At 47.9% G+C, this 21,923-nt stretch overlaps 1 protein-coding gene across 2 annotated transcripts; it reads right to left on the minus strand.

The window, feature by feature from the left end:
- Positions 1 to 1,887: 1,887 nt before the first annotated feature.
- Positions 1,888 to 21,553, minus strand: MEIG1 (meiosis/spermiogenesis associated 1). Of its 2 annotated transcripts, XM_055296551.2 has the most exons (4): positions 20,738 to 21,553; positions 18,032 to 18,138; positions 8,660 to 8,826; positions 1,888 to 2,231 (listed from the first exon to the last, which is right to left on the minus strand). In XM_055296551.2, the coding sequence occupies exons 3-4, from the start codon at positions 8,795 to 8,797 to the stop codon at positions 2,103 to 2,105; spliced, it is 267 nt and encodes an 88-aa protein (XP_055152526.1). In that variant the 5' UTR covers positions 8,798 to 8,826; positions 18,032 to 18,138; positions 20,738 to 21,553; the 3' UTR covers positions 1,888 to 2,102. The 2 variants fall into 2 exon arrangements, with proteins under 2 accessions (XP_055152526.1, XP_063466164.1); XM_063610094.1 differs by lacking the exon at positions 18,032 to 18,138 and having other exon boundaries at positions 20,502 to 21,553.
- Positions 21,554 to 21,923: the final 370 nt, after the last annotated feature.

A 21,923-nucleotide genomic window follows, 5' to 3' on the forward strand; every position in this document is an offset into this window, starting at 1 on the left:
CTTATTAATACCAGGCGTCATTAATCATTAATATTAATCATTTATTGTTATTGTTAGTATAACTCTTTAATATTCATTATCATTATCGGTATTGATTTAAAAAAATGTATGATCAGTTATTAACATTGATAATTATTAGTATTAATTAATAATTGATATTATGAATTGCAGTAAGTAACATTGTGCCATTCCACCCCTTCCTCGGCAGCTTGTTTACGACCCAAAACGGGGATACAAATGCCCCTGAGAGAGCAGCGGTATACTGGGATAGATGAGGATGGTCACGTGGTGAAGAGGCGTGTTTTTGTGTACCAGCCCTTCACCTCTGCCGACCTCCTCAACCGGAAAAAACAATACCCCGTCCTAAACTGAAAAGCCACAAGCTCTAATTGATTTGCTCCAAACTGTTATCCAGACCCACAACCCCACCTGGGCTGATTGCCATGTTCCTCTGTAACAGAGATGAAAGGCGGAGAGGGCTCCAAACAGCAACTAAGTGGCTAGAGGAACATGCACCAGCTGATTATCAAAACCCCCAAGAGTATGGAAGGACCCAGTTACCAGGAACCCACCCCCAGTTGGACCCACATGAAAGAGAGGATATGCAAAGGCTAAACTGAGACAGGGAAGCTCTCTTGGAAGGATTAAAGAGGGGAGCTCAGAAGGCCACAAATGTTAACAAGGTCTCTGATTCAGGGAAAAAGAAGAAAGTCCAGCACAATTCTAGCAGAGACTGTGTGAGGCCTATGGTGTGCATACTCCCCTTGATCCCGATAGCCCTGAAAATCAGCGCACGATTAACATGGCTTTAGTCAGGCAAAGCGCTGGCTCTTCGCTTTACAAATGTAAAACCTGAGGCTGCAATCCTAAGTTGTTAGCTCAAGGTCATGCAACTGTACCTTAGCATATTCCATGACCATACTTTTCATCATTAGTAAGTAGACACAGATCTTTATAGTTTTCTTTTTTTGAGATGGAGTCTCCCTCTGTCGCCCAGGCTGGAGTGTAGTGGCGGCATTTTGGCTCACTGCAAGCTCTGCCTCCTGGGTTCACACCGTTCTCTCGCCTCAGCCTCCTGAGCAGCTGGGACTACAGGGGCCCGCCACCACTCCCAGCTAATTTTTTGTATTTTTTAGTAGAGACAGGGTTTCACCCTGCTAGGCAGGATGGTCTTGATTTCCTGACCTTGTGATCCGCCTGCCTCGGCCTCCCAAAGTGCTAGGATTTCAGGCGTGGGCCACTGTGCCCAGCCTGCTGGGAGATTTCTATCTCTACTTCCCATCGGTCATTAGTGGAGGACTTCTTCCATGGGGGTCATTATTCCTTGACACTTTCAGTTTGCCCAGCAAAAGGCAAAGGACTCCAAGGGCAAGAGAAAGACCTTGGGCCACAAGACCCGTATCTGGCATCTCAAAGCAATGTTCTAGTAAAGACATAAATGCCAGGAGCAGGTATAGGTGGAGCACTAAGACTATCTGCTAGAAGAAAATATGTCACTAGTCTAACCATTGAGATGATTTCAAAGGTGTTTTCCCACACTTAATGGTGATCACACCACAGTTAATATGGACAGAGGCTGGGTGTGGTGGCTCACGCCTGAAATGCCAACACTTTGGGAGGCTGAGGCGGGCAGATCACTTGAGGTCAGGAGTTTGAGACCACCCTGGCCAACGTGATGAAACCCTGTCTCTACTAAAAATACAAAAATTAGATGGGTATGGTAGCGCACACCTGTAATTCTAGCTACTTGGGAGGCTGAGGCACAAGAATCACTGGAACCCGGGAGGCAGAGGTTGCAGTGAACCGAGATTGCACCACTGCACTCCAGCCTGGGTGACAGAGTGAGACTCTGTCTCAAAATAAAATAAAATAGACAAAAAGAGCAGGACCAAGAAAGTAAAACTTTAATGCATCTGCAGCCAGTTCTTAGAATAAGACAAGGTGATTAGCAGATAGCAATCCTCATGGCTTTTGTGTTTCACAAAACATTAAACTGAAGACTGCATCTTGAATTATTTCATAAAATGACAAACATTTACACGATGTAGAATGAAATGATGAATTCTTAAAATATAATTGACAAGTAATACAAAGAAGACAGGCTAGTAAGCATAAATTTTCACTTTGTGGACTTCCTTGTCATCACATTCCCTCTGTTTGTTGTAGTAATAGAACGTATTGTCTCTTCTCTGAAGTTTCTTCACATATCCTGTCTCTGGCCAACGATCTACCTGCACATCAAGAACAAGAGTAAAAACGTTACAACGCAGGGTTGATTTTTATCTCATATTTTACTATCAAATAGTTAAAAAGTATGACTTACATGAACAAAGTATAAGATTACATTTTAAAATGCTTGAGTTTTTAAAGTATTATACCCACAAGACACATCTTATATTGCAGGCTTATGCTGTAAGATAACTAATTCAGGCCAAGTGCAGTAGCTCATGCCTGTAATCCCAGCACTTTGGGAGGCTGAGGCAGGTGGATCAGTTGAGGTCAGGAGTTCAAGACCAACCTGGCCAACATGGTGAAACCCTGTCTCTACTAAAAATACAAAAATTAGCTAGGCATGGTGGTAGGTGCCTCTAATCCCAGCTACTCAGGGGGCTGAGGCAGGAGAATCATTTGAACTCTGGAGGCAGGGGTTGCAGTGACCCTAGATGGTGCCACTGTACTCCAGCCTGGGCGACAGAGCAAGACTCTGTCTCAAAAAAAAAAAAAAGACAACTAATTCAGTGCTTTTCTCTAGAGCCCACTTTCTAGGTTTATTTTATTTTGTTTTATTTTGGAGACAGAGTCTTGCTACATTGCCCAGGCTGGCCTCGAACTGCTGGAGTCAAGTGATCCTCCCAGCTCGGCCTCCCAAGTGCTGGAATTACAGGCCTGAGCCACTGCACCCAGCTCCAATTTCTAGATTTAAATTTCAATACTGTGGCCAAGATAAGAGAAAACATTCAAAGTAATCTAAACTTCATTTCTCTCATGTTTACAAAAGATTTCAAACATTCTAACTTCTAAAATTAATACCACAGGAGGAAATTAGGGCTAAACCCAGACTCCATTTTGAAAGTGCTGCCTGCTGATTGTTATGACTACACAGTGAATAAAGCAAGCAACTCGAGAACTATCCAAAGGTGTATATGCATTTCCTTCTGCCCCAATTTCAAGTTCACCTTGAAATCCATTTTTTTTTTTTTTTGAAACAGGGTCTCACTCTGTCTCCCAGGCTGTGGTGCAGTGGTGCGATCATAGCTCACTACAGCCTCAACCTCCTGGGCTCAGGGGATCCTCCAGCCTCTGCCTCCTGAGTAGTTAGAACTACAGGTATGCACCACCATACCCAGATAAGTTTTCTATTTTTCTCTTTTTTTTTTGTAGAGACAGGGTCTCACTATGTTGCCCAGGCTGGTCTCAAACTCCTAGCCTCAAGCAATCCTTTTACCTTGCCCTCCCAAAGTGGCAAAAATATTTTTTTAATTTCTCCTACCATTCTTTATTATTATTATTATTATTATTATTATTATTATTATTATTATTATATGTTGCCCAGGTTGGTCTCAAACTCCTGGTCTCAAGTGATCCTCCTGTCTTGGCTTTCCAAAGTGTTGGGATTACAGGCGGGAGCCACTGTCCCCAGCCATCTCCTACCATTCCTTCTCTTATACTATATTGGTTTGTTTACTTTATCATTTGGCTTGATCTAATTTGGAGATCTGTCTCTCCACTTCCTCTTCATGTTATCCCTTCCTGGCCAGGTTAATGTATTTTGCTACTGTCAAATATGTTCCTTTCAGATTTTGTGAGATGCACTTTATCATGACCAAAAACTCATTATCAAGGTTGTAGAAAACCCAAATCCTGCTCTTCAACACCATCTATACAGGCAGTCCTGCACCCTTTCTCCAAATCCTGTTCTTCAACACTGTCTATACAGGCAGTCCTGCACCCGTTCTCCAAATCCTGTTCTTCAACACCTTCTATACAGGCAGTCCTGCATCCGTTCTCCAAATCCTGTTCTTCAACACCTTCTATACAGGCAGTCCTGCATCCGTTCTCCAAATCCTGTTCTTCAACACCTTCTATACAGGCAGTCCTGCACCTTTTCTCCAAATCCTGCTCTTCAACACCGTCTATACAGGTAGTCCTGCACCTTTTCTGTTCCCCATGAATAAATCTTAGTTTTCAGTAGGAAGAGGAGATGAATATACCATCTGTGTCCACATGTCTTTTACTTTCTAATAACACATCTTGATTTTTTGTGTCATCTCATTTACTTATGAATTAGCGAGAATAGGTAACAGCATATCTGAGAAGCCTTGGCAGGCCCTCTGACATACATTACAGAAAACCAGCAGTCCTTTCCACCACTGAGGCCACGCCTGCCTGTGTGGCTTCCAATACCTCTGGCAGGGAAAGGAGGTGTTCTCAAGACTCCATTACAGCCCTCTTCCCTCCAGGGGCCAGGAGCAGATTATCTGAAAACCATCTGATCTGGTGAGAAAACAATACAACCAATGCCTCTTCTAAACATCTGGAGCTAAGCTACTTTATATGGGACAATCCTTAGGACAGCTACGTTGGTCCTATGCTTGTTGACTTCTAGACATTTTTCCTTTTGACGCCCCTTGGCATCTCTGAACTTTTTTTTCTTCTTGACTTTCAACTTGATCATTTCCATTTGATCTGGGAAACCTTCTTGCCTGTGGTGGAATGGAATGAGATCCTCAAGTTCAAGGACTTTCCCCCCAGGAGGGAAGGTCAGCAAGCAATATACCACCAGGTAACGAAAAACACCTTCTCTCAAACCCTCAAGCCACTGTACACTGGGAGAAACATCCCACCCAAAGCAAGCCTTCAGTCACCATCCTATCTATCTGTCCCTGAAGACCCACTGCAAATGCCACTGGGGACACTAAGCCCTCTCTGGGGATTGTCCCTGGAAGGAAGTGATTTTGTTTTCCTCTAAATCCCTGTGCTTCTTTTTGTTAAGGAACATATACTTCGATTTGTGTAAGGTTTTATTGTTCTTGTTACTTATTTTAGACTCTAAGATGATGAGATTAATAAAAGTTATCATTTACTAAACATTGCTGTTCCTTCAGTCAACAAATTTGTGGGGGAGTCTTGCTCTGTCGCCCAGGCTGGAGTGCAGTGGCATGATCTCAGCTTACTACAACCTCCCCCTCCCGGGTTCAAGTGATTCTCCTGCCTCAGCCTCCCTAGTAGCTGGGATTACATGTGTGCACCACCATGCCCGGCTAATTTTTTGTATTTTTTAGTAGAGACAGGTTTCACCATGTTGGCCAGGCTGGTCTGTAACTCCTGACTGCAGGTGATCGGCCCGCCTCCACCTCCCAAAGTGCTTGAATTACAGGCGTGAACCACTGTGCCCAGCCCAACAAATTATGAGCACTATAATGTCAGGTACTTCAAACATGTCATTACATTTAATTCTTGTGACAACTTTCTTTTCTTTTCTTTTTTTGAGACAGGGTCTTGCTCTCTCACCCAGGCTGGCGTGCAGTGATGTGATCACAGCTCACTGCAGCCTCGATCTCCTGCACTCAAGCAATCCTCCCACCTGAGCCTCCCAGTAGCTGGGACTACAGAGACACAGAGACACTCCACCATGCCTGGCTAATTTAAAAAATTTTTTGTAGAAATGGGGTCTCACTATGTCACCCAGGCTGGTCTCGAAATCCTGGCCTCAAGCAATCCTTCAGCCTCAGCCTCCCAAAGCACTGAGCTTAGAGGCGTAAGCCACCACACCTGGCCGCCTATGAGTCTGAGGCTTGTGTATCTTTAGAGGCATCCCAATCTTAAGGCAGGGTGTGAAGCTTATTTTATTTATTTATTTATTTGAGGTGAAGTTTCACTCTTGTTGCCCAGGCTGGAGTGCAATGGCGCGATCTTGGCTCACTACAACCTCCACCTCCTGGTTTCAAGCAATTCTCCTGCCTCAGCCTCCCGAATAGCTAGGATTACAGGCATGTGCCACCATGCCCGGCTAATTTTGTATTTTTAGTAGAGATGGGGTTTCTCCATGTTGGTCAGGCTGGTCTCAAACTCCTAACCTCAGATGATCCGACTGCCTCGGCCTCCCAAACTGCTGGGATTACAGGTGTGAGCCAACACGCCCGGCCCAAAGTTTGTTTTAAACAGCAGAAAAATGATAATGCTTCTGTTTTATCTGTTTAAAAGCCATAGATGATATAGTAATGAAAATTATCCTTGGCAATGGCGATAGAATATAATGGTTGAGAAGACAGATACATGGAAGCCACAGTAATCAATCTTCACTCGATCAGTATTTTAAATTTTATTGTTAACCCCAATAATGTCTGCTAAATTAATGTTTATTAAAGAGGCAATAACATTTTAGTTCTGTATTGCCTCCATTATTTTTCCTATGTACTTTTAAAATTTTAATTTAATTATTTATTTGAGGTGGAGTTTTGCTTTGTTGCCCAGGCTCTAGTGTAATGGTGCGATCTTGGCTCACTGCACCCTCCGCCTTCCAGGCTCAAGTGATTCTCCTGCCTCAGCCTCCCAAGTAGCTGGGACTACAGGTGCATGCCACCATGCCCGGCCAATTTTTGTATTTTTAGTAGAGACAGGGTTTCACCATGTTGGCCAGGCTTGTCTCGAACTCATGACCTCAAGTGATCTGCCTACCTCGGCCTCCCAAAGTGCTGGGATTATAGGCGTGAGCCACCACTCCCAGCCTCCTGTGTACTTTGAAAGGAATTTTTAAGTAGAGGTCAAAGAATAGAATAAAAGAAAAAGAAACAAGAGCTTATAGTGATCTGCAAAATCTACACATTAGTCTCTGAAAAATGATGAGTTAGTAAAAAATAATGAAAAATACACAACTGAGTTAATAAACACTGCTATAATCCCAAATCTAAACATTAAAATATATTTATGAATATTATGTCATATTTTACAATACAGTTGACCCTTGACCAATGCAAGTTTGAACTTGGGGAGTCTATTTATACAAGGATTTTTTTTTTTTTTTTTTTTTTTGAGACGGAGTCTTTCTCTGTCCCCCAGGCTGGAGTGCAGTGGCGCGATCTCAGCTCACTGCAAGCTCCGCCTCCCGGGTTCACACCATTCTCCTGCCTCAGCCTCCCGAGTAGCTGGGACTACAGGCGCCCGCCAACACGCCCGGCTAATTTTTTGTATTTTTAGTAGAGACGGGGTTTCACCATGTTAGCCACGATGGTCTCGATCTCCTGACCTCGTGATCCGCCCGCCTCGGCCTCCCAAAGTGCTGGGATTACAGGCTTGAGCCACCGTGCCTGGCCTTATACAAGGATTTTTTTCAAAAAATTTGTTGAAATTTTTTTTGAGATTTGCAACGATTTGAAAAAATTTGCAAACCACACAGACTATAAATATCAAAAAAAATTAAGAAAAAGGTTTGTCATGAATGCATAAAATATATTAAGATATTAGTTTATTTCTGGGTTGATCAATTATTTACCTTATGGGCAAGTCTTTCTGTTAACACTAGGTTACTAGTAGTTGTTTTGAAGAGTCAAAAGTTATACACAAATTTTTGACGGCATGAAGCATTGAAGTCCCTAGTCCCTGTGTTGTTCAGGGGTGAACTGAATTTGTAAAAACATGTCTCTTAAGAATCACTTGAACCCAGGAGGTAGAGGTTGCAGTGAGACGAGATTGCGCCAAGCGCACTCCAGCCTGGGTGACAGAGCGAGACTCTGTCTCAAAAAAAAAAAAAAAAAAAAAAAAAACAAAAGTCTCTTAGTGGCCAAGAGAATAAATAAGTTAAGAAGAACCACACAGTTTAAACGGGAGCCAAATCTAGACTTTGGTCTAGCCTTCGTAAAGCAAAGCTAGGTCTCTACTCTCTCAGGAAAGCCTGGGATACACTACCAAAATCATGAGTTGTTCCAGCACTTTTGTTTGTAAGGTATAATCGCCACAAAAAAACACGATTTTAACCACTTTCTAATTCGTGATTAAAATAAAAAGTAACAGGAGGGAAATAATAGTTACCCAACATACTGATTATCTGATAATAAAATCACCTGAGTGAGGAAAAAAGATTTTTTTTTGTGGTCTACCATAAAAGATTCATTTAGCAGAGCACAGTTGCTCAATAAAAGAAAATTCTGAATGTGCCCAGCTGAACGACCACCTCTTCTCCCACTCTGCCTGCAAATCATTCTTCTGGGCCTCTCCCCCTTAATAAGATGAGAGAGTCTGGCTGGACATCATGGCTATTGCCTGTAATCCTAGCACTCTGGGAGGCTGAGGCAGGTGGATCACTTGAGGTCAGGAGTTCAAGACCAGCCTGGCCAAGCATGGCAAAATCCCGTCTCTGCAAAAATACAAAAATTAGCCAGGTGTGGTGGCACACGCCTGTGATCCCAGCTACTCGTGAGGCTGAGGCAGGAGAATTCCTTGAATCCGGGAGGTGGAGTGTGCCGAGACTGCATCACTGCACTCCAGCCTGGGTGACAGCATGAGACTCTGTCTCAAAAAATAAAATAAAATAAAAATAAACAAATAAAATGAGAGAGTTGGAGTAGAATTTCCTCCAGTTATTCTCTGGTTGTTTATAAAATACTTTTCAGCATCTGAGAAATGCATTTCGAGTTGAGGTTTGTAGAGGCATAAATCTTACCATAGAAACTTGTTTCACTTGTCTATATTCGGTTTCATCCCGATATCCTGCTTGTTGAAATCTGTACAGATTTTCTATCTCTTCTGACCATTTTTTGGCACGACTTATTGATTTTGGTTTTACGTCAGAACTAGCCATGGTTACAGTGGCCTTATTATCAATAATATCTGAAAGATGTTAAAACAACATTAATAGATAATGTAATGATGACAATTTTGAAATTCCCTTTAAGAATAAACAAAACTGGCCGGGTGCGGTGGCTCACGCCTGTAATCCCAGCACTTTGGGAGGCCGAGGCGGGCGGATCACGAGGGCAGGAGTTTGAGACCAGCCTGGCCAACATGGTGAAACCCCGTCTCTACTAAAAATACAAAAATTAGCTGGGCATGGTGGCACGTGCCTGTAATCCCAGCTACTGGGGCAGCTGAGCCAGGACAATGGCTTGAACCCAGGAGGCGGAGGTTGCAGTGAGCTGAGATTGTGCCACCGCACTCCAGCCTGGATGACAAAGCAAGACTCCATCTCAAAAAAAAAAAGAGAATAAACGAAACTAACACTTAAAAATTATACTTAGAGTTGAGAATCCCATTAAATATATTAGTTTTTAAACATACAATTCCAAGACTGAGAAGGATTCATGATCTATTTTGTGGAGATAAAACTGTAACAAACAAACAAAAAAACCTCAAGTCCCTGAAAGATACATAGAAAACTGTTTATTTCTTTATCAATAAAATCCCAGTCAGAGTTGGAGTTACGGAGTGATGCTCTAAAAGCTGTATACAAATACTGGAGTTCCAGGTAATAGTTTGCACATTTCTAAAAACATGCTCAGTAGATTGTCAAAATATCCACCACCATTCCATTACTTATGTTCAAAACTGCATCTCTCTCTCTCTCTTTCTCTCTCTCAAAAAGGGAATGTAAGACCCGTCTTCTCACTGTGTTTGCTTTCTTGTTTCTGGGAGGGAATGGTTTATTCTTTTTCACTTCTTAATTGCTTGGAGACATCCCAATTGCTGCAATTCATTTGCTGAGGTCACTGTAGTACCTGATCTTTTGATGAACTAATGTGAGAAGATGGCCTAACACAGATTCCATGCACACTGTGTGGCTGTCGTGATACTGAGACCATGGATTTAAAAACAGTGTAGGAGGTCACTAATAGTCTTGGAAAGTCTAATATACGACTTTAGTTCATGTAATTGTCTATTCAGCAAACTTCCATAGCAAGTTTTTCAAAGGCATAATCTTACACTTGTTTTCTTAGCTACTTATTTTATTAACAAAATATATCAGTCATTTAACTGAAATAAAGTGTACGGAATTTTCATTATGATTACTTGAATCCATTCTTCTATTAAAATATATTTCTATTGGCTGAAACACATTAAAGTCAGATCCTGTAAATAAATTAATATTTTATGAATTTTTTTCAATCACAATGACAAATGCTCATTATGTTTAAAAGGTCAAGAAATACATTAAAGTATAACAGGGAAAGGCTGGACATGGTGGCTCGGGCCTGTAATCCCAGCACTTTGGGAGACTGAGGTCAGGAGACCTGAGGTCAGGAGTTCAAGACCAGTCTGGCCAACATGGTGAAACCCCGTCTCTGTTAAATATACAAAATTAGCCAGGCATGGTGGCACATGCCTGTAATCCCACCTACTTGGGAGGCTAAGGCAGGAGAATCGCTTGAACCTGGGAGGTGGAGGTTGCAGTGAGCTGAGATCACACCATTGCACTTTAGCCTGGGCAACATGAGCGAAACTCCTTCTCAAAAAAAAAAAAAAAAAAATGAACTGGCCGTGGTGGCAGGTGTCTGCAATCCCAGCTACTTGGGAGGCTGAGGCGTGAGAATCACTTGAAACCCAGGAGGTGGAGGTTGCAGGGAGCCAAGATTGCTCCATTGCACTCCAGCCTGGGTGACAGAGTGAGACTCTGGCTCCAAAAAAACAGTGTGTATATATACATATACATATATATATATATACACACACACACATATATATATACATACATATATATACACACATATATATATACATACATATATATACACACATATATATATACATACATATATATACACACATATATATATACATACATATATATACACACATATATATATACATACATATATATACACACATACACACACTTAAATACATATACATAAAGGAAAACTCAAAATAAGCATCACATTAATTAGAAATATCCATCCTTCACACTGGGTAAAAATCATGCTAAATATATGATTAATTAGCTTCCTTCCTTCCTTCCTTCCTTCCTTCCTTCCTTCCTTCCTTCCTTCCTTCCTTCCTTCCTTCCTTCCTTCCTTCCTTCCTTCCTTTCTTTCTTTCTTTCTTTCTTTCTTTCTTTCTTTCTTTCTTCTTTCCCTCTCTGGCCCAGGCTACAACCTACTCTGCTGCCCGCGCCGCAAACTGCCTGGGACTGCCGGCGCGCGCCACCGCTACCTCCCTTTTCTCCTTTGGATGCAGGCACGCGTTCGCCATCTTGCCCACGCTGGTCGCCAGCTCCTGACGCCCAGTGCTCTGCCCGCCTCAGCCTCCCGAGGTACTGCAACTACAGACGGAGTCTCGCTCACCCAGTGCTCGGTGTTGCCCGGGCTGGAGTGCAGTGGCATGGTCTGGCCTCGCGGCGGCCTCTACCCCCCGGCCGCCTGCCTTGGCCTGCCAGGGTGCTGGGATTGCAGCCCCTGCCCGGCCGCCGCCCCATCTGGAAGGTGGGGAGCGCCTCTGCCCGGCCGCCCCGTCTGGGAGGTGAGGAGCACCTCTGCCTGGCCGCCCCGTCTGGGAAGTGAGGAGCGCCTCTGCCCGGCCACCCACCGTCTGGGAGGTGAGGAGCGCCTCTGCCCGGCCACCCACCGTCTGGGAGGTGAGGAGCGCCTCTGCCCGGCCACCCACCGTCTGGGAGGTGAGGAGCGCCTCTGCCCGCCCACCCACCGTCTGGGAAGTGAGGAGCGCCTCTGCCCGGCCACCCACCGTCTGGGAAGTGAGGAGCGCCTCTGCCCGGCCGCCCCGTCTGGGAAGTGAGGAGCGCCTCTGCCCGGACACCCATCGTCTGGGAAGTGAGGAGCGCCTCTGCCCGGCCGCCCTGTCTGGGAAGTGAGGAGCGCCTCTGCCCGGCCGCCCCGTCTGGGAAGTGAGGAGCGCCTCTGCCCGGCCGCCCCGTCTGGGAAGTGAGGAGCGCCTCTGCCCGGCCGCCCCGTCCGGGAAGAAATGAGGAGTGCCTCTGCCCGGGCGCCCCATCCGGGAAGAAGTGAGGAGCGCCTCTGCCCGGCCGCCCCATCCGGGAAGAAGTGAGGAGCGCCTCTGCCCGGCCACCCACCGTCTGGGAAGTGAGGAGCCCCTCTGCCCGGCCACCCACTGTCTGGGAAGTGAGGAGCCCCTCTGCCCGGCCGCCCCGTCTGGGAAGTGAGGAGCCCCTCTGCCCGGCCGCCCCATCTGGGAAGTGAGCAGCGCCTCTGCCCGGCCGCCCCGTCTGGGAAGAAGTGAGCAGCGCCTCTGCCCAGCCGCCCCGTCCGGGAAGAAGTGAGGAGCGCCTCTGCCCGGCCGCCCCGTCCGGGAAGAAGTGAGGAGCGCCTCTGCCCGGCCGCCCCGTCCGGGAAGAAGTGAGGAGCGCCTCTGCCCGGCCGCCCCGTCCGGGAAGAAGTGAGGAGCGCCTCTGCCCGGCCGCCCCGTCCGGGAAGAAGTGAGGAGCGCCTCTGCCCGGCCGCCCCGTCCGGGAAGAAGTGAGGAGCGCCTCTGCCCGGCCGCCCCGTCCGGGAAGAAGTGAGGAGCGCCTCTGCCCGGCCGCCCCGTCCGGGAAGAAGTGAGGAGCGCCTCTGCCCGGCTGCCCCGTCCGGGAAGTGAGGAGCGCCTCTGCCCGGCCGCCCCATCCGGGAAGAAATGAGGAGCGCCTCTGCCCAGGCGCCCCGTCCAGTAAGAAGTGAGGAGCGCCTCTGCCCGGCCGCCCCGTCCGGGAAGAAATGAGGAGCGCCTCTGCCCGGGCGCCCCATCCGGGAAGAAGTGAGGAGTGCCTCTGCCCGGCCGCCCCATCCGGGAAGAAGTGAGGAGCGCCTCTGCCCGGCCACCCATCGTCCGGGAAGTGAGGAGCGCCTCTGCCCGGCCACCCACCGTCCGGGAAGTGAGGAGCGCCTCTGCCCGGCCACCCACCGTCCGGGAAGTGAGGAGCGCCTCTGCCCGGCCACCCACCGTCCGGGAAGTGAGGAGCGCCTCTGCCCGGCCACCCACCGTCCGGGAAGTGAGGAGCGCCTCTGCCCGGCCACCCACCGTCCGGGAAGTGAGGAGCGCCTCTGCCCGGCCACCCACCGTCTGGGAAGTGAGGAGCGCCTCTGCCCGGCCGCCCCGTCTGGGAAGTGAGGAGCGCCTCTGCCCGGCCACCCATCGTCTGGGAAGTGAGGAGCGCCTCTGCCCGGCCACCCATCGTCTGGGAAGTGAGGAGCACCTCTGCCCGGCCACCCATCGTCTGGGAAGTGAGGAGCACCTCTGCCCGGCCACCCCGTCTGGGAAGTGAGGAGCGCCTCTGCCCGGCCGCCCCGTCTGGGAAGTGAGGAGTGCCTCTGCCCGGCCACCCATCGTCTGGGAAGTGAGGAGCACCTCTGCCCGGCCTTCCATCGTCTGGGAGGTGAGGAGCGCCTCTGCCCGGCCGCCCCGTCCGGGAGGAAGTGAGGAGCGCCTCTGCCCGGCCGCCCCGTCCGGGAGGAAGTGAGGAGCGCCTCTGCCCGGCCGCCCCGTCCGGGAGGAAGTGAGGAGCGCCTCTGCCCGGCCGCCCCGTCCGGGAGGAAGTGAGGAGCGCCTCTGCCCGGCCGCCCCGTCCGGGAGGAAGTGAGGAGCGCCTCTGCCCGGCCGCCCCGTCTGGGAAGTGAGGAGCGCCTCTGCCCGGCCGCCCCGTCCGGGAAGAAATGAGGAGCGCCTCTGCCCGGGCGTCCCATCCGGGAAGAAGTGAGGAGCGCCTCTGCCCGGCCGCCCCATCCGGGAAGAAGTGAGGAGCGCCTCTGCCCGGCCACCCATCGTCTGGGAAGTGAGGAGCGCCTCTGCCCGGCCACCCACCGTCTGGGAAGTGGGGAGCGCCTCTGCCCGGCCGCCCCGTCCGGGAAGAAGTGAGGAGCGCCTCTGCCCGGCCGCCCCGTCCGGGAAGAAGTGAGGAGCGCCTCTGCCCGGCCGCCCCGTCCGGGAAGAAGTGAGGAGTGCCTCTGCCCGGCCGCCCCGTCTGGGAGGTGAGGAGCACCTCTGCCCGGCCACCCATCGTCTGGGAGGTGAGGAGTGCCTCTGCCCGGCCACCCATCGTCTGGGAGGTGAGGAGCGCCTCTGCCCGGCCACCCATCGTCTGGAAAGTGAGGAGCGCCTCTGCCCGGCCACGCCCCATCTGGGAAGTGAGGAGCGCCTCTGCCCGGCCACCCATCGTCTGGGAGGTGAGGAGCGCCTCTGCCCGGCCACCCACCGTCTGGGAAGTGAGGAGCGCCTCTGCCCGGCCACCCACCGTCTGGGAAGTGAGGAGCGCCTCTGCCCGGCCACCCACCGTCTGGGAAGTGAGGAGCGCCTCCGCCCGGCCACCCATCGTCTGGGAAGTGGGGAGCACCTCTGCCCGACCACCCATCGTCTGGGAAGTGAGGAGCGCCTCTGCCCGGCCACCTATCGTCTGGGAAGAAGTGAGGAGCGTCTCTGCCTGGCCGCCCCGTCTGGGAAGTGAGGAGCCCCTCTGCCCGGCTGCCCCGTGTCTGGGTAGAAGTGAGGAGCCCCTCTGCCTGGCCGCTCCGTCAGAGAGGTCTACCACGGAGGCCAGAAGCAATGTGGGGGCTGGACGTGGTGGCTCACGCCTGTGGTCCCGGCACTCTGGGGGGCGAGGCGGGTTGATCACTTCGGGCTAGGAGTTCGAGACCAGTCTGGCCAACTTGGCGAAACATGAAGTATACAACAGACAAACCAACCAACCAACTCAATGACAACAAAACAGGTCTACCCTGGAGTCATACTCTAATTTTTTCTATTTTCCTCCCTTTCTGATCCTTTATCCCACTTTCTTTTTCTTCCTCTTCCTTCTCCCTCTTCTTTGTCAAATAGAGGATTGAGTTATTATCACTGATCCATATAAAGTCCCTCTCTCATTTATTTTAACTCCCACCCCCATTTCTATTCCCCGACTTCCCATGTGCAACCTTCCTAATATGTTTGATACGCATCTTTTTTTTGTATGTATTTTTAGAAAATCTTTATTGTTTTTGTATGCAAAAAAAATTAAAAAAAAAAAAATTAATTAAAAATAAATAAAAAAATAAATGAAATCACTGTAACATGAACTCCTTTACTAGGAGTTCCTTTATAATAAAAAGTTCTCTATAATAATATATGATTAATTAACATAGACTTAAAAGTTTTATTTAAAAGGATCTTCTAGTAAATGCTTTTACAAGACATAAATTTAGCTTTACTTGGATTTAATAGAGGAAAAATAGGAAATGGAAATAAAATGGACAGACTTGCTGAATTTCAGACAAATATTTCTTCAATATGAAAGATGTAGCCTAAATGTTCCCTTAGTTGTTAGTAAAAAAAGATAATGAAGACTGTTAGGAGGCTAAGTCACAAGTACCAATGGACTCTTTTCTATGAAAAACAAGAAAGTTGTTCTAATGCTCTTCCTATTTAGATTTTTGTTAAATTACTTAACATTCTAAAGATTATAGTGTTTACATTGTATTTTTTTTTTTTTTTTTGAGACGGAGTCTCGCACTGTCACCAGGCTGGAGTGCAGTGGCATGAACTCTGCTCACTGCAGCCTCCACCTCCCGGGTTCAAGTGATTCTCCTGCCTTTGCCTCCCAAGTAGCTGGGACTACAGGCATGCACCACCACACCCAGCTAATTTTTGTATTTTTAGTAGATGGGGTTTCACACTATTGGCCAGGATGGTTTCGATTTCTTGACCTCGTGATCCACCCGCCTCGGCCTCCCAAAGTGCTGGGATTACAGGCATGAGCCACTGCACCGGGCCCACTGCATTCTGAAATCATAACTCCCAGAGTTGTTTGAACTTAGCTCCAGATTTAAATGAATCTAAATGAAGGCATGAGTCACACAGTTCTTACCTGATAAAAGGAGAAACTATGTCAGTAGCATTAGCATTGCTGTTTGCATTTTTTCCAATGTGCATATCAACATGTACATTGATTGGATCAAAGAAAATCAGAGTTTTGTCAGTATGTTGACTCCTTAAAAACTTTTGATCTTTAGCTATTGACTTAGGCTCAGGCCCATATTGCATTTTAAGGCAATTCTTTTTTTTTTTTTGAGTCTCACTGCATCACCCTGGCTGGAGTGCAGTGGTGTCATCTTGGCTCACTGTGGCCTCTTGGGTTCAAGCAATTCTCCTGCCTCAGCCTCCTGAGTAGCTGGGACTACAGATGTGTACCACCCCACCCAGCTAATTTTTATATATATATATATATATATATTTTCTTTTCTTTTTTTTTTTTTGAGATGGAGTCTCGCTCTGTTGCCCAGGCTGCCCAGGCTGGAGTGCAGAGGCACCATCTCGGCTCACTGCAAGCTCCACCTCCCAGGTTCATGCTATTCTCCTGCCTCAGCCTCCTGAGTAGCTGGGACTACAGGCACCCGCTACCACACCCAGCTAATTTTTTGTATTTTTAGTAGAGACAGGGTTTCACTGTGTTAGCCAGGATGGTCTTGATCTCCTGACCTCATGATCCGCCTGTCTCAGCCTCCCAAAATGCTGGGATTACAGGCGTGAGCCACCACGCCTGGCCAAATTTTTATATTTTTAGTAGAGATGGGTTTCACCATGTTTTGCAGGCTGGCCTCGAACTCCTGGCCTCAAGTGGTCCGTGTACCTCGGCCTCCCAAAGTGCTGTGATTACAGGCGTAAGCCACCGCACCTGGTCCAGTTTTATATTAAATTCGTATAATATACGAATTTATGTAAAATTTGGAACACCTGGCAAAACAATAGATAAGCCACGCTTCAGTGAAACCTTTATCCTTTAATGTCATCCATTCTAGTGGGAAGTTCATTACTCCACTGCTGCACAATATACTAGCAATATAGTAGCTATGACAAAGAGGTGAGTTGGACATGTGATACAGCCTAAGAATCCATTCATATATATATTACACAGGAATATAGATCTATTACACAGGAAAAAGGTTCTAAGAAATATTAAAGAAAAAAGTTAGGCTGGGCGTGGTGGCTCACGCCTGTAATCCCAGCACTTTGGGAGGCTGAGGTGGGTGGATCACCTGAGGTTGGGAGTTCGAGACCAGCCTGACCAACATGGAGAAAACCCCGTCTCTACTAAAAATACAAAATTAGCCAGGCGTGGTGGTGCATGCCTGTAATCCCACCTAATCAGGAGGCTGAGGTAGGAGAATTGCTTGAACCTGGCAGGCGGATGTTGCAGTGAGCTGAGATCATGCCATTGCACTCCAGCCTGGGCAACAAGAGCGAAACTCTGTCTAAATTAGAAGGAAAAAAAAAAAAGTGAATTCACTGTATTAAAATACTTTCAGGACAGGAACGGTGGCTCACACCTGTAATCCCAGCACTCTGGGAGGCTGAGGTGGGTGGATCACGAGGTCAGGAGTTCCAGACCAGCCTGGCCAAGATGGTGAAACCCCATGTCTACTAAAAATACAAAAATTAGCCGGGCATGGTAGGTAGCTGGTGCCTGTAGTCCTACCTACTCGGGAGGCTGAGGCAGAGAATTGCTTGAACCTGGCAGGCGGAGCTGGCAGTGAGCTGAGATGGTGCCACTGCACTCCAGCGTGGATGACAGAGCGAGACTCTGTCTGGGAAAAAAAAAAAAAAAACTTTCAAAATTAGTCATATTTTTATATGAATTTAGTGACTGTATTACTTACACGACTTTTACAGATGAAGCACATGTAGTGATACAATCTTAATTTTTGTCTTATCCAAGCCCTTTTTGCTTTAGGCTTGACTTTTTGCTCATATTCATTTGAAACGTATTTTCTTGAATGCCATCTATGTAACCTTTTGTCACTTTCAGCTCAAAAAATTACGGCAACTATACATAACAATGCTACATTTAATAGAAGAGCAGAAAATATGCTGTATTCAATTGGACTTTGAGGGAAATCACTTTTCTCAGTAGAAACAGACATCTTCCGGTTATTATTAAGCATTTCAAAATTTTATTTTCCCAAAATACCTAAAGAGAATATGAATGTAAATTTCACCATAGTAGGAACTCTAGTGACTACTGTAACTATGCTATATAAGTGGTGGTGGAAATTCTTTTTTTTGCCCTTACTTTCAGTTTATTAAAAACACAAAATGAAACTAAAATTAGGAAAGATCAACTTACAATTCCTTGATTAAATTTTTCAGTGATTCTAGGAAATTCAGTGGCAGTTCTAATTCTGCTAGTACTTAGCACATGCAGACTGAGTGGTTTCTTTACTGGCAGTTGTGCTAAAATAAAGAATTGATAAAAAATACATTGAATGGCCGGATGCAGCTGCTCACACCTGTAATCCCAGCTCTTTCTGAGACCGAGGAGGGAGGATCATTTGAGTCCGAGTTCAAGACCAGCCTGGGCAACATAGTGAGACCCTATCTCTACAAAAAATAAAATTAGCTGGGTGTGGTGGCCCATGCCTGTAGTCTCAGCTACTGGGGAGGCTAAGGTGAGAGGATTGAGCCCCCAAGGTTGAGGCCACAGTGAGCTGTGATCAAGTCACCGCATTCCAGCCTGGGAGGCAAGAATGAGACCCTGCCTCAAGAAAAAAATATTTAAAAATAAATAAATAAAAATAAACATTTGGGCCATGCGCGGTGGCTCACGCCTGTAATCCCAGCACTCTGGGAGGCCGAGGCAGGTGGATCACCTGAGGTCAGGAGTTCGAGACCAGCCTAGCCAACATGGTGAAACCCTGTCACTACTAAAAAAAAAAAAAAAAAAAAAAACTAGCCGGATGCAGTGGCGGACGCCTGCAGTCCCAGCTACTTCGGGAGGCTGAGGAAGAAGAATCACTTGAACCCGGGAGAGGGAGGTTGTGGTGAGCCAAGATCGTGCCACTGCACTCCAGCCTGGGTGACAGAGCAAGACACCATCTCAAAAAAATAAATTTGATGTCTAAAATACCAAGTTGTAGCTTCACAAACAGGGAACAGCAATGCCTGAGTTTCTGGTTTGTGAAACTGAATTATATGAAACACTTAGGGTTTATATGCATATAGATGGTCCTGTAGAATGGTTCACTCGTATCTCCACTTTACCATGGTGCAAAAGCAATACGCATTCAATAATTCGAGTACCCATACAACCATTCTGTTTTCCACTTTGAATACAGTATTCAGTAAGTTACATGACATAGTCAACACTTTATTATAAAATAGGCTTTGTGTTAGATGATGTTGCCCAACTGCAGGGGAGGTAAGTGTTCTGAGGACGTTTAAAGTTGGCTAGGTGCATTAAATGCATTTTCGACCTACCATGGTTGTATTGGGACATAATCCCATGGTTAAGTTGATGAGCATGTTATTTTATTTATTATTTTTTTGAGATGGAGTTTCGCTCTTGTTGCTCAGGCTGGAGTGCAATGGCGCGATCTTGTCTCACCACAACCTCTGCCTCCCGGATTAAAGCGATTCTCCTGCCTCAGCCTCCCGAGTAGCTGGAATTACAGGCATGTGCCACCATGCCTGGTTAATTTTTTTGTATTTTTAGTAGAGACGAGGTTTTCCCATGTTGGTCAGGCTGGTCTCGAATTCCCGACCTCAGGTGATACACCTGCCTCAGCCTCCCAAAGTGCTGGGATTACAGGCGTGAGCCACCACGTCCAGCCTCGGGCACGTTCTTTTAAACTCACACCATCTCGGCGAGGTGGCTCACTCTTTTTTTTTTTTTTTTTTTGAGACGGTGTCTTGCTCTGTCCCCCAGGCTGGAGTGCAGTGGCGCGATCTCGGCTCACTGCAAGCTCCGCCTCCCAGGTTCACGCCATTCTCCTGCCTCAGCCTCTCCGAGTAGCTGGGACTACAGGCTCACTCTTGTAATCCCAGCACTTTGGGAGACGGAGGCGGGTGGATCACGAGGTCAGGAGATCGAGATCATCCTGGCTAACAAAGTGAAACCCGTCTCTACTAAAAATACAAAAAATTAGCTGGGCATCGTGGCGGGCGCCTGTAGTCCCAGCTACTCGGGAGGCTGAGGCAGGAGAATGGCGTGAACCCGTGAGGCGGAGCTTGCAGTGAGCCGAGATTGTGCCACTGCACTCCAGCCTGGGCTACAGAGCGAGACTCCGTCTCAAAAAACAAAAACAAAAACAAAAACAAAAACAAAAAAACACCATCTCAACTCCCTGACAATCCAAAGTTATAACAGAAGCTTCCGATGTAGCCAGCCACCCAAATTCCCTTTTCACTTCCCTTTCACTCTGTAAAGCGCTTTTACTTTTAGTAGCATTAAAACTTCAAGAGCATTAGCCTCCCTAATAGTCCATTTTTTTCTCCTATTAGATTATTTTTGTTCCTAAGAGGCAGCAGGAGGAGCCCTGTAACCAGCACGTAACCTTAGGCAAGGCCATGAACACGCCTGCACCTGTTTCCTGAACTTAAAGAGAAGCATTAGCCGGTCTCTAAGGTCCTGGAACTCCCATCTGCTGTCGCTGGGCGTTCATTTGAAAGACAAAAGCGGTTCCCAAAGCACGCCTGGCGGTCCCTGCTCTGGGAGTGCTAACCTGCCTGTGTGCAGCACAAAACCCCTCCCTTCCGGCCCCCACAGCTAACCTGTAGTCCCCATCCCTCCAACTTCCTTTCTGCCATAAATCGCTAACCGTGTGGAAGGTGAAATCCGCCTGGTGAAGGCTGGGATGGACAAAACACAGTATTCCAAAATCTAGGGCCCAAATCGGAGCCCTCGGAGTCGCGGCCCCTAAAGCCAATGGGGTCCGGGGCAGCCCGGAAACTTCCGGGAGAACCGGACCCTGAGATTCTGGAAGGGCCAAATAGTGACCCTCCTCCCTGAAAATCACGGAACAGATATGAAAACCACGGGATGACCCTGGCAAACCTCAGGAGACAGCAGAGAACGGCGGGGCGGAGAAGGCGGGGCAAGAACTTCCGGGGTGGGGCTACGGCCGGGGCCCAGGGGTTGGCGGGCAGGGCCCCCGCCTCCAGCGACGTATCCACCCACCCCTGGGTCCGGCTCTACGGGGTTATCCTCGTTCCGCCGAGCAGGAGAGGCCGGGGGCGCCCGGGAGGTTGCAGGCGGGCGTGGGTGCTCGCGTTCTCTACTCGGGATCCGCGGGCAGGGCCAGCGAGAGGCCAAGTGTTGTGGCCTCCGCGACCCTCTCGTCTCTTAGTAACGCGGTGAAGCTGCAGGAGCTCCCGGCTCCTTCAGGCCCCGCCCAGCTAGCTCAGGCCCCGCCCCCGGGAGTGGGCTTTTATGCGCATGCGCGAGGGCTGGAGTGGGCGCAGGCTCATCTTACTAAGCCAGTGTAGGTTCCAGGTAGGAGCGCTGCCAGGGCTTACCCCTGAGCAGAGATGGAGGGCGAAATGGGTTACTTGCTGCTGCTTGAATCCCAGACAAAATTCCCTATGAAAGCGGATCACAGCACGGAGACTGTGTTTGTAGTTCCTGATAGTAGATATCTCCTATCCATTTGCGAATAAACCTACAATAGATGATATCTATAGCTTTAATTATTTTTTCTAGCATTATCTATTGCTATATTACAGCATTACCTATTTTAGCGAAAAGTGATCAGATTCAAGATATACGTTTTGGCCGGGCGCGGTGGCTCACGCTTGTAATCCCAGCACTTTGGGAGGCCGAGGCGGGCGGATCACGAGGTCAGGAGATCGAGACCACGGTGAAACCCCGTCTCTACTAAAAATACAAAAAAAAAAAAAACATTAGCCGGGCGTGATGGCGGGCGCCTGTAGTCCCAGCTACTCGGAGAGGCTGAGGCAGGAGAATGGCGCGAACCCAGGAGGCGGAGCTTGCAGTGAGCCGAGATCGCGCCACTGCACTCCAGCCTGGGTGACAGAGCGAGACTCCGTCTCAAAAAAAAAAAAAAAAAAAGAATAAATTCCTCATATATTTAAAAAAAAAAGATATACGGTTTTTCCTGTTTTTGTTTTTTTTTTCTTTTGAGACGAAGTCTCGCTCTGTCGCCCAGGCTGGAGTGCAGTGGCGCGATCTCGGCTCACTGCAAGCTCCGCCTCCCGGGTTCACGCCATTCTCCTGCCTCAGC

The sequence above is a fragment of the Symphalangus syndactylus genome, chromosome 10, assembly GCF_028878055.3.
Source record: "Symphalangus syndactylus isolate Jambi chromosome 10, NHGRI_mSymSyn1-v2.1_pri, whole genome shotgun sequence".
NCBI lineage: Eukaryota > Metazoa > Chordata > Mammalia > Primates > Hylobatidae > Symphalangus > Symphalangus syndactylus.

Excerpts from the sequence above, each read along its gene's own strand:
- MEIG1 (XM_055296551.2), bottom strand. The coding sequence starts at position 8,797 with ATGGCTAGTTCTGACGTAAAACCAAAATCAATAAGTCGTGCCAAAAAA. Across the intron at positions 2,232-8,659 it reads AAGTGAAACAAGTTTCTATG|GTAGATCGTTGGCCAGAGAC; the intron begins GTAAGATTTATG and ends CTTGATGTGCAG.